At 28.7% G+C, this 10,791-nt stretch overlaps 2 protein-coding genes across 7 annotated transcripts in view; both read right to left on the reverse strand.

Moving 5' to 3' along the window:
- Window positions 1-4,095, reverse strand: part of LOC130676583 (dnaJ homolog subfamily C member 13) — a 70,852-nt gene extending 66,757 nt beyond the window's left edge. For 4 of the 6 annotated variants that reach the window (XR_008991452.1, XR_008991451.1, XM_057482945.1 and 1 more), the window contains exons 1-3: window positions 3,654-4,094; window positions 3,283-3,550; window positions 704-1,549 (exon numbers count right to left, since the gene is read on the reverse strand). Coding sequence is in view for 4 of the 6 variants with exons in the window: in XM_057482945.1 (XP_057338928.1) it covers window positions 704-1,549; window positions 3,283-3,550; window positions 3,654-3,721 (1,182 nt within the window). In the remaining 2 variants the exon portion in view is untranslated. Of the gene's footprint in view, window positions 1-703; window positions 1,550-3,282; window positions 3,551-3,653 lie in introns of all 6 variants that reach the window. The other 2 variants (XM_057482953.1, XM_057482936.1) reach the window with 1 other exon arrangement.
- Window positions 4,096-6,036: 1,941 nt separating this feature from the next.
- Window positions 6,037-10,001, reverse strand: LOC130664031 (ankyrin-1-like). Its single transcript, XM_057463689.1, has 2 exons — window positions 9,731-10,001; window positions 6,037-9,461 (listed from the first exon to the last, which is right to left on the reverse strand). The coding sequence occupies exon 2, from the start codon at window positions 9,446-9,448 to the stop codon at window positions 6,284-6,286; it is 3,165 nt and encodes a 1,054-aa protein (XP_057319672.1). The 5' UTR covers window positions 9,449-9,461; window positions 9,731-10,001; the 3' UTR covers window positions 6,037-6,283.
- Between the last annotated feature and the right edge of the window lie 790 nt (window positions 10,002-10,791).

The raw sequence follows: 10,791 nt of genomic DNA on the forward strand, positions 1-10,791 counted from the left end.
TAACACTCAGTTCTCATCAACCAAGTCCATTTACTTTTATTTATTTATTTTTACTCGAGTAATTTATATTTATTCTGAGTTTGCCGCTTTAATGAACTGTACACCTTCTTAATCTTTATTTATATTATTTAAATTTGTTCTGTATTAGCATGTCAACATAATTTTATTAATAACTTTTGCATTATTATTATTTTAATGGTCAAATGAATTTTTATTTAAATAGAAATTTGTTTAAAAATTTATGAGTGTGAATGTAGTAGACGTCAGACAATTTATAAATTTTAAATAAATTAATTGCAATAATGAAATTTAAAAAAATGCGCGCGCTAATTTTTATTTATCTAAATACGCATTTTTTAATTTCTATTCTACTTGCATTTTATTTGTTTATTCAAAAATTTAAAAGAAAAAATTTACACTTGTCAGTTACGTTCACACTCATAAAAATATAAATATAAAAATTTTTTTGATTTAAATTTTTTAATGAAAATTTTTATTTGAAGCAAAGGCTTGATGATATATTTTTTTAGTAAAAATTTATCAAAGAATACGAATGACATAAACTTTTTTTTTAAAAAAGGTAAAAAATAAAATAAAAAATATTTTGAATCATATAAGTTTGAAATTTTTAAATTAATATACTAATATAGAACAAATTAAAATAAAAAATAATAAAAGGAAATAAATAAAAAAAAATTCTTACGTCTTGTGTAACAGAATAATGAAGACCACTGTAAGGTATATTAGCATTAAACCGTTCAAGTATTTCAGCAAAAAACCGTCCACCAGGTGGTTGTTGTAAAAATTTAACATGTGATATTTCCACTTCCTCATCAACTGGTAAATTTAATGGACCAAGACGTTTCCCACGTGCAATCACATTCATTTTAACATGAACATCTCTATTTCCTGATGCACGAACGCCGTCCAACAGAGATGCTAATAATGAATCTCGATCAGTAGCCATGTAACTGCGTAATTGTCCATTGAGATATTGTATCGTAAACAATTGTGGATTTGCGTTGTCACGTACAAGAACAAAAATATCTGAAAGCGGCCTCAGTGTACATATATTATAAGTCTGTGGATCTCTCTCCAACAAACATGTATCCGATAGACACAGTGTTCTACGCTGTGGATCTGAATGGCGTGATGATATTTTATGTACTGTAAATTCAGATACACTTGTTATATGTTCGTCTCCACTGTATCTACCCATACGCTGCATTATAAATTCGTCCATTGGTATTTTTTCTTTTAATACAGTCATGGTTAATCCTAAATTAGTGTGAGCCAAATCAACAATTTTACGTTTTATCTCTTCAATGTGCTGTGATGAAAATAAATGTAATCGTCCGAAACCACTGCTTACTATCACGAATCCATCTTGATAATCTTTCATTGTACCTAATCCATCAATATCCTTGTAATAGTAACTCGCGAGTAACATATTTGTTGCTGGATCTAATTGGTCTAGACTGTATGGTGTTACTTCTAAAACAACTGGCAAACGTGTGTCTGACCAATGATGTTTGTACGCTTGATATCTCTACAATTAAATAAATAAATTAATTAGTTAATATTTTTCATAATCAATTATTACCGAGAAAAAATATTACGTCGGTATGATTTTCACTTATAAATATTGTCATTACACAGTTGAAAATTTTGTGTACTTGTGTATAAAAATTCAATGGTTAAATATTTTATCAATTATTTGACACCGTCAAGTGTAAGTTTAACTAAAGTTAAATGTGTTATCCGATCTCAACAAGTTTTAAACCTGTAATATTGTTTGACACAAGTACAATGTATTAAATTTAACACAAATTTTCCGACTATGTATAATGATAAATTGAAGATGTTTTGATAATTATGAACTTGACATTAAACTGAGATTTCTTAATGCAGTTTTGTAATTTATTTACTAAACAAATTTAAAATACGCTAATAAATTTTTTTATCAATAAGACATTATTTTATATAAATTTATACTCAAAACTATGAGATAATGAAGTAGCTCTTTAAGAGTCTCTCGTATAATTAATTATTTAGCTATGAGTCAAAAAACTTTTATTTTAATTTTTCACTTTTAATTATTAAAAGTACTTTTGTGGCACAAATTCTCTAGCTTATAGTTTCTAGGTCATAATAATACATCATAATTACAATATTTTTTATTGCGACATTATATTTTTCCAACTGGATAATTAGTTATGTAAAAGCCTCAATTATTGACATCATCAGAAGTATATTAGAAATTTTAGTTTATTTATTGTATTTAATATATTAATTTATTTAGATTTTATTTTAATAAATAAAATTTTGAGTTTATATAAATATAGAGCAATTATAGAAGAATTTATACGATCACTCAAATGTACCAATTATTGACAAGCTGTTATCTCTATAAAATTTTCACTTTCGTGCTGTTTTCAGAAATTTAATTTTTTTTGTCTAATCGCTTGTGTTATAAATTAAAAGTTAATTTTCTAAAGTTATACATATTTTTAAGATTATATAAAAATATGTATAACTTTTGAAAATGATAAATGAAGTTAGATAAATAATTAAATTAAATAAAATGTCAATAATTGAATTTTTTATATCAATAGCTAGCTAATCCATAGAAATTCCATAATCCATAGACGGTGACAAGTCCTGATTTTTTTATAGATTTTTGATGAATTTTCTATGGATGTTCTTAGACAGTGACAAGTCCTAATTTTTTTATAGATTTTCTATAAATTTTCTATGAATTTTCTTAGACGGTGACCAGTCCTGATTTGTTTGTAGATTTTCTATGGGTTTTTTTATGGATTTTCTTATACGGTGACAAGTCCTGATTTTTTTTTTAGATTTTCTATGGATTTTCTATGAGTTATCTTATACGGTGACAAGTCCTGACTTTTTTTATAGATTTTCTATGAATTTTCTATGGATTTTCGTAGACGGTGACAAGTCCTGATTTTTTTTTTTTTTATAGATTTTTCATGGATTTTTTTTAACGGTAACAAGTTCTACTTTTTTTTTGTAGATTTTCTACAAAATTCTTTTTGATAATTAAAAGTGGCTGATTCATAATTATCAATTAATGATTAGTAATAATTGATAAGTGAAAAATGTAAATTCTACACGATTATTTTGTTAAATCTGTTGATAAAATTTTATCCTTTTCTATTGTCACAATAAAAGGAATAAAAATAAAATGGTTTCATTTTATTATCATAGTCGAGCCATGTGTTTGATGATAAAACAATAAATATAAATTATCGTACTTACGAGTATCTCTTTAGGTTTTTCAGCAAACTGATTACGGTATTTAAGTGCTTCAGTTAATAAATGCGCTCTATGTTCCGAGCTAAATTTCATAGTATCAACTTTACGTTCCTTACGCATTGTGATGCTAAATTCATGTAAACCAAGTTGACTTTTATTGGTAGGTTGTACATTTATAAAATCAGCATACTCCCATTTGTTTGTAACTTCTAAATTACTTGGATTATATGTCGTGATACCCATGGATCCAATTGAGAAAATACGTTTGTATCTGTGTTGATAATTAATAACAATTAAAATAAATAACAAATTACAATTTATTTGCTGTAATGATAAATAAAAATAAGTAGTATTTATATATAAAGTAAACTTACTTTCCCTTCCATGAGTGTTTGGTGACAAGGAAACATGCCACATCTTGATTATCCTTTATCGGCATCATTGTCTCATATCCTTTCACTTTTATTAATTATTCTTCTTAATAATTTAAAAATTAAATTAATTAGTACACTTCGCATCTGTCAAGTTACAAACCAAACGGCGATATTATTGTTATAACTCATGCGATGATTGATTAACAATCTATATATTTATATTTTTCAGTTATTTAAATTAGTAAGGATACTTTGACAATGATTAATTTTCATTTGAATTGTTGTTACAATTAATTTTTAGATGATGATGTGTATTGTTGATAAATTTATGGATTGGTTATTAAATGTTACTCTCAATTCACCGCGTAAATATCATAATGAATGGACTCTTTAATTTTATGGGAGCGGCCATGATGCTGAGGGGAGTCACAGATTGTAGAGTTGTCAACGGTCAGCTGTTTTATAGATGTCGTTACTTTCATATTTTTTGAAAAATGACATTGAATTTTACACTGACAGCACTGACAGTGATTAAAATTTTTGTTTTATCGGTTGATGGTCTGGGTTCTTTAAATTCAAATTTTTAATTTTCGCGGCAAAATATGCGCGGGAAAGATCGGTGCATTCCAAAATGCAGCTGTGGCGTAGCGTATTTCAGAGTGCACCCTTATTAATTATTCTTATTACTTGCGCGGTAAATTAAATATTTGAAAAATAAATTATGAGAAATTGGAGAAAACTAAAAATACTTACGTCAAAAGAAAATGGCGACAGAGTATGATATAAAAAAATTTAAAAAAAACACGCAAGTGTTTGAACAAACCTTGGTGGAGAAATAATATGCAGAAGGGTATCCTAGTACACTTGGAAATTTAATTTAAATTGCTCCAAGTGTATTGCAGCTAAAAAAACGTCACTTAACTGCTATTTCCCACCAGACGATGCCAGATGATTTTGATCAGGAACTAGGAAGTTATCAACATCAGGAATTCGCAACACTTAACACTTGCACTGATCACTTAACTACACCACAGATACATTACATAACTTAAATTAATAAAAGACAAATCTTACAATCACTGCACAACTTTACTCGACGGTACAATACTGTGTTTATATTCAAACGTAAGGAAGGATCTGTGGCACTACTTCCGTTGTCGATGATACTGACTGCCGCTATTGGACCGTCAGTTACTACAAAGCAATCGAGTTTGCAATTCTCTCGACCCCCCCAACCCATTTAAGCAAAAATTTGGACGCTAAAACAACTACGTGCAGTAGCACCACTTTGGCGCGAAATTTCAAAATTGAAATTTAATCATTTTATTAAAAATTATTTGTATCAATAATTGATTTGTTAGAAGCCTGATTCAGAAACCTAATTTGGAATAATTCAATCCATGCTAAAGTGTATATCTATATATAGTCAATTTTGCCAACTTTGAATTGTTTCGAAGCGTGTTTGAATTATTTCAAATTAGATTTCTGAATCAAGGAAAAAAAACATCCGAAAATTTTTTAATATCTTCTAACTTCAGGATCACGATTTTTCCAACTTGTAAAAATTTACGAAGAATATAAAAAATAAATGTTATTTATTTCGGCAACATATTAATAACAATGCGATAAAAAACACTATTAATGAAATATTTAGCTTACAATTAATAATAAAATATTTATTGTTAAGAGCATGAGTAATATGATAAATTATTTTTCGCAGAGGTTTTTTACTAATTTATCATATATATGAAACAGTAAACGATGTTATATTAATATTTTTGTTCTCTTCTTGATCATTCTTAAAAACTATATACTGATATAATGTAAGTAAAATAGTTATTGTCAGCGTTTTTTAATGTCAACATAAATCTTTAAAAATCGCGTAGATTTTCTAAACAGAATAAAAAATTAACGTGTGAGTTGTCCATAAATTAAACATCAACTTAGAAACTATCAATGCAAAATTTTGATAAATTATATTTATTGATAATATTGATTTTTAATATCTCAGTAGAACCAATTCCGCATTATCAGTACTTCAATTTTTACTAATAATAGCATAAAATAAACGAGTTAATAAATAAATAGTGTAATAAAAAAGTTGCTGCTAATTGTTACTCTTAATAAACAATTGAAATACACATTAGTTTTATTAAAGTGTAATCTTTTATATGAAAGAAGAAAAGAATGAATAAAATAAAGTACTTGCTAAAAAAATTATTATTGAACATTAAAGAAAAATGTTCATTCGAAACAAAATATTTATATTATTGAAATATATATTCAATAATAATTATTAAAACCATAAAAACTTTCATTTAAATTTTATAATAAAAGTAATTCACTTAAAATGAATGATTATATTTTCAAAACGAACTTTATAATTTTTCATAATTAACTTTATAGAATTAAAATAATTACGCATAAATCAACTGCGATCAATCGTACTGATAACAATCAGTTGAAATTTCTTACATAGTATTTATGTATTGATTGTTGATAGTTCAACTAGTTAGAAATTATTTTCATTGAGTTATTTAAATATTTTAAAAATAAAAAAATAAATGAAAAAACAAAAAAAAATATGCGTGTGCTTTTGATCTGGTTTACATTAATTGGAATAATTAAATTTATGAAACGAGATGAATTTTTCGTTTGTTCGAAATATTCTGATCTTTGTACGCATTCGTTAAAAATCTAAGCTCTTGGTTGTTAAGATAACTTATAATTTCATCAATGCAAGTATCGGGTAAGTCGACAAAAATATCACCCAGAAACTCACATTGTGCTAACAATTTGTTCCTCTCCATGCCAATATAAAAGCGACTCTTGATGATGTCAGAATAAATAGGAAATATCAATTCATAATCATTTAAATTTATGATTTCGACTATATTCTTATTCTTGACATATCTAGCTAACCGATGCACACTACTTGTCAAAAAATCATAGAATGATATGTTGCTGTTTCCCATTCTTTCATTTTTCATAGACCCTAATTCCATAATTTCTTTACTACCATAATTTTCATTATCTGTTTCGCTGTCTGAATCAATATCTATATCAGAATCACTTTCATTGTATGCATCAAAGCCTATGTCATAATTTTCACCGTTGTCTCTGTCACTTTCCATTTTCTTAAAGTATTTAAGAGCATGAATATTACTCTTATCTACATGAAATTTAGCAGCTTGTAACTTTAGAATATGTCGCTTGAAAACTGCAACAATTGAAGAACATTCATCGACATGGCCAGAAAAGTTTTCTTGTTGATAATCGTCGTCATCGTCATACCAACTTTTTCGCTTCCACCTATTGCAACGACCACCGTCCCAACCTTCACAATCAGAATTCCCACAATCACAGACCAAAAATGATGGGCGGTTGTTTGAATTGGTGTACTTATATGAATGAAATAAAGCGATCTTATTTCTTTGACATTTGATATTTATGTCTGCACCATATCTTAATAAAATTTCAATAATGTCACGTCGTTTCACTCTTGAAGCAATGTGAAGAGCTGTCTCTCCTTTGTTATTTCTGTGATTAACATCTGCACCAAACATGAGTAATTTTTCGATAAATTGTGGAGAAAATGCGTGCCAAATAGCATTGAGAAGAACAGTCGATCCTTCATCATCAACGAAATTAACATCGGCGCCATGAGTCAATAACTTTAAAACTATACTTTCATTTCTTTCCTCCATAGCGATGTCAATAGCTGGCTTATCGTTTTGATCATGACAATTAACATCTGCATTGTGCTCGAGGAAAAGACCAGTGAGATCTTCATGATTTAAACGAACTGCTATTAGTAGTGGTGTCAATCCATTTTCGTCTTTACAGTTAACATCAGCATGTTTCTCTAACAGAATTGAAGCACTTTCTAAGTTATTGTTTTCAGCAGCAATGTGAAGAACACTTCTACCCCGTGGATCGGTAACATGAATATCAGCTCCGTTCTCTATCAGAAGTTTAGTTAATATCGAGAAATTACCGAGCGCAGCTATTAATAGTGGAGTTAATCCATCTTTATTGATGCAATTAATATCTATAGAATAATTCAAAAGTAATTTGGTAGTATGAATGTCTTCATTTTTAACCGCAATATGAAGATAAGTTTCACCATTATCATTTGGTGAATTCATGTCAGGATTGAATTTAAGTAAGGGCTTAACAATTTTACGATGCCTGGCTTCAACAGCTAAATGAAGAGCCGTCGAACCGCTTATGTCAACGGCATTTGCATTAGCATTGTGCTGAAGGAAAATTTTAACAGCGTCCAAGTGTCCATATTTAGCTGCACAATGCAGTGGTGTCAAGCAAAATTGATCCTCGGCATTGACATCAGGTTCATGTCTCAAGAGAATTTTAATAATATCGAGATGTCCGACTTCAGCCGCAAAATGTAATGCCGTCATACCTTTTATATCCATAGCTTTAATATTTGCATTTTTACTTAGAAGACTCTTAACAATAATAAAATTTGTTGCTTGTGCTGCTAAATGTAGGGGTGTAGTTCCTTCAGCATCTGATATATTCACTTGTGAATTGTATTCCAGAACAGTATTTACAATTTCTTTGTTATCAGTTCGAACAGCTAAATGAAGCGCTGTTTGACCATCCTTCATTTGAATATTGACATCAGCACCTTTGTTCAATAATAGTCGAACTAATGATGCCTTAACGTTTCTAGAAGAGAGTATACTAATTACATTGTCCACTGATTGGAAAAACTTTTCAATTAATGACGAATGTAAAGCCGTATTTCCAAAACGATCATATGCATTAATATCAACACCATGTTCCAGTAAAATTTGAACAATATCGATGCACTGATTATGAGCAGCAATATTAAGTAAATCGGGATCATCATCAATGCGAGCTCCGTTAGTTATCAACAACTTTACAATATTAAAATCGCTATTTTTTACGGCATAAAATATTGCCGTTTTTTCTTTACTGTCTTTCACATTCAAATTAATATCGTGCTGTATTAATAATTTAGTGATTTCTAATTTTCGATTTATACAAGCAGTATGAAGGAGTGTATATTCAGTTATTTCTTGACGAAGTGCATTAACATTAGCATCCATTGTCAAAAGATCATTTACGAATTTGATATATCCTCTTGCAACGATAGTGTGGAAAAATTTTGAATAATCAACACAATGAGGATCAACTTCGAAACCATGGTTAATCAAGTGTTGAACAATTTCTTCATTTCCATCAAGTACTGCTGTTGTAAGACAGTTTTTGTTTATACTTTTATTAACTGAAGAATTTTCAAGAATACACTTAACGATAGATGTATAGCCGCGTTGAACTGCTTCATAAAGTAACGTTTGACCATCTCTGAAAGTAATGTCAACATTAGCACCATGACAAACAAGTAGTGCAAAAATATTACTTTGCCACGGAGCGAAAGCTTTTTCAATTGGCGTTGAATTGTCTTTAGCAGTGGTGTTTACGTTGGCTCCTTTGTTGACAAGTAATTTAACTATTGGCTCAGAGCCGCATTCAACTGCTAAATGAAGTGGAGTTTTACCCTGTGTGTTTGATATGTCAACATAAGCTCCTCTGTCTAGCAACATTTGCACCAATTCTACATCACTATTCATCGTAGCGAAATGAAGTACTGTGTTACAAGATCTTCTATGAGGACTATTTACCTGAGCACCATCGTTCAAAAGTGATTTGACCAACTCACTGTTTTTACGTTGGACAGCATCTCGAAGCATGAAGTATGTTTCATCGTTTTTAGGGTTATCCAACCTCGAAAAATAACCTGACATGGTGATGTTTCAACTGAAAAACAATCATAAGTCAATTTATGATACTAAAGTTAGCCGACGTCTAATAATTTTTTGAATTTTTTTCAAGCAATACATTATTCAAAAAAATTGCAGTGGTAGTTTTATTAATTTTCTACATGTGCATATTTTTAATTTTTTTTTTTTGTCGTTTATGTTTTGAAGAAAAAAAAAAAAAACAAATAATTGTTTATTGTCTGTTAACTTCAGAATCATAAATTTACAGAAAATCCAATAATATTCATATATTTCTAAGATTTTTACCTGTTTTACTTGATTTGAATAGATGTTGATAAATTTTTGTTAATTTCCTACCGATAGGTTATATTCTGTATCAACATTAATCAAAATGCGCTACATATTAAATGTCGCGAATGGTACTTTTCTGACTGATAAAATAGGACTGCCAGTCGATACAAAGCAATCGATTTTGCACATTCTCCTACCCCCACTTTAGCAAAAGTCTGAACTCGCACCCCAAGTGGCCAGGCGCGCTCTTTTTGTCAGCTTTTGATTGCCAGTTTCAAGTCAACTTTCTGCTATTCCAAAAAGTTAATAAAATGATAACGAATATAATTTTTAAAAAGTCAGCTTTTAAAAGTTTTCTTACATTTAGGGATAAATAAAAGTTATTATTTTAATACTGACAATTGTTATCCGAAAATGTTGACTTTTTTACGTTACTTAAAAGATAACATTAAGTTGTTAATGTTTTGTTAACTATTTTAGTTGAAGATTTTGTTATATTTTAATGTTAGCTTTATTTAAACAACTGGCAACTGAAAAATGTTGTCATTGTTTATATCATTTTATGTTTCTTTTTTTATAACGTTATCTTATTTACGCTGTTATTTTTTAAATATTGTGACTCGTGTGTTCAACATGTCGATCGTTATACAACAAAAAGTTAACAAAATGTTGACAAATTGTTACCATGAAGTTATTTTTTTTAAATGTAAAAAAGTTAACTTTTTGCTGGACATTAGTAGTGATATTTGTTGGAAAATAATGCCTTTTTACATCGCAAAATAAGTGGTAACATTTTTTTTTGCTAACTTTATAGTTATAGTCTTACCTTGGCGCGAAATTTCAAAATTGAAATTTAATAATTCTATTAAAATTTATTTGTGTCGATAATTATATTTAGGGGAGGGGGGGGGGGGGGTAGAGTTTTAAAGGCAAAAAAAAAGCATATTTTTGTGACTTTTTCCCGGCGAGATGAGTAATATAATTTCATTAAACTTAATCACATATTATTGTACAACTTTTAAAGAATATCAGAAACAATTTTCAACGAAAAATATTGATTAATAAGCTGGTGACGT

This window comes from Microplitis mediator, chromosome 1 (assembly GCF_029852145.1).
Source record: "Microplitis mediator isolate UGA2020A chromosome 1, iyMicMedi2.1, whole genome shotgun sequence".
Lineage (NCBI taxonomy): Eukaryota > Metazoa > Arthropoda > Insecta > Hymenoptera > Braconidae > Microplitis > Microplitis mediator.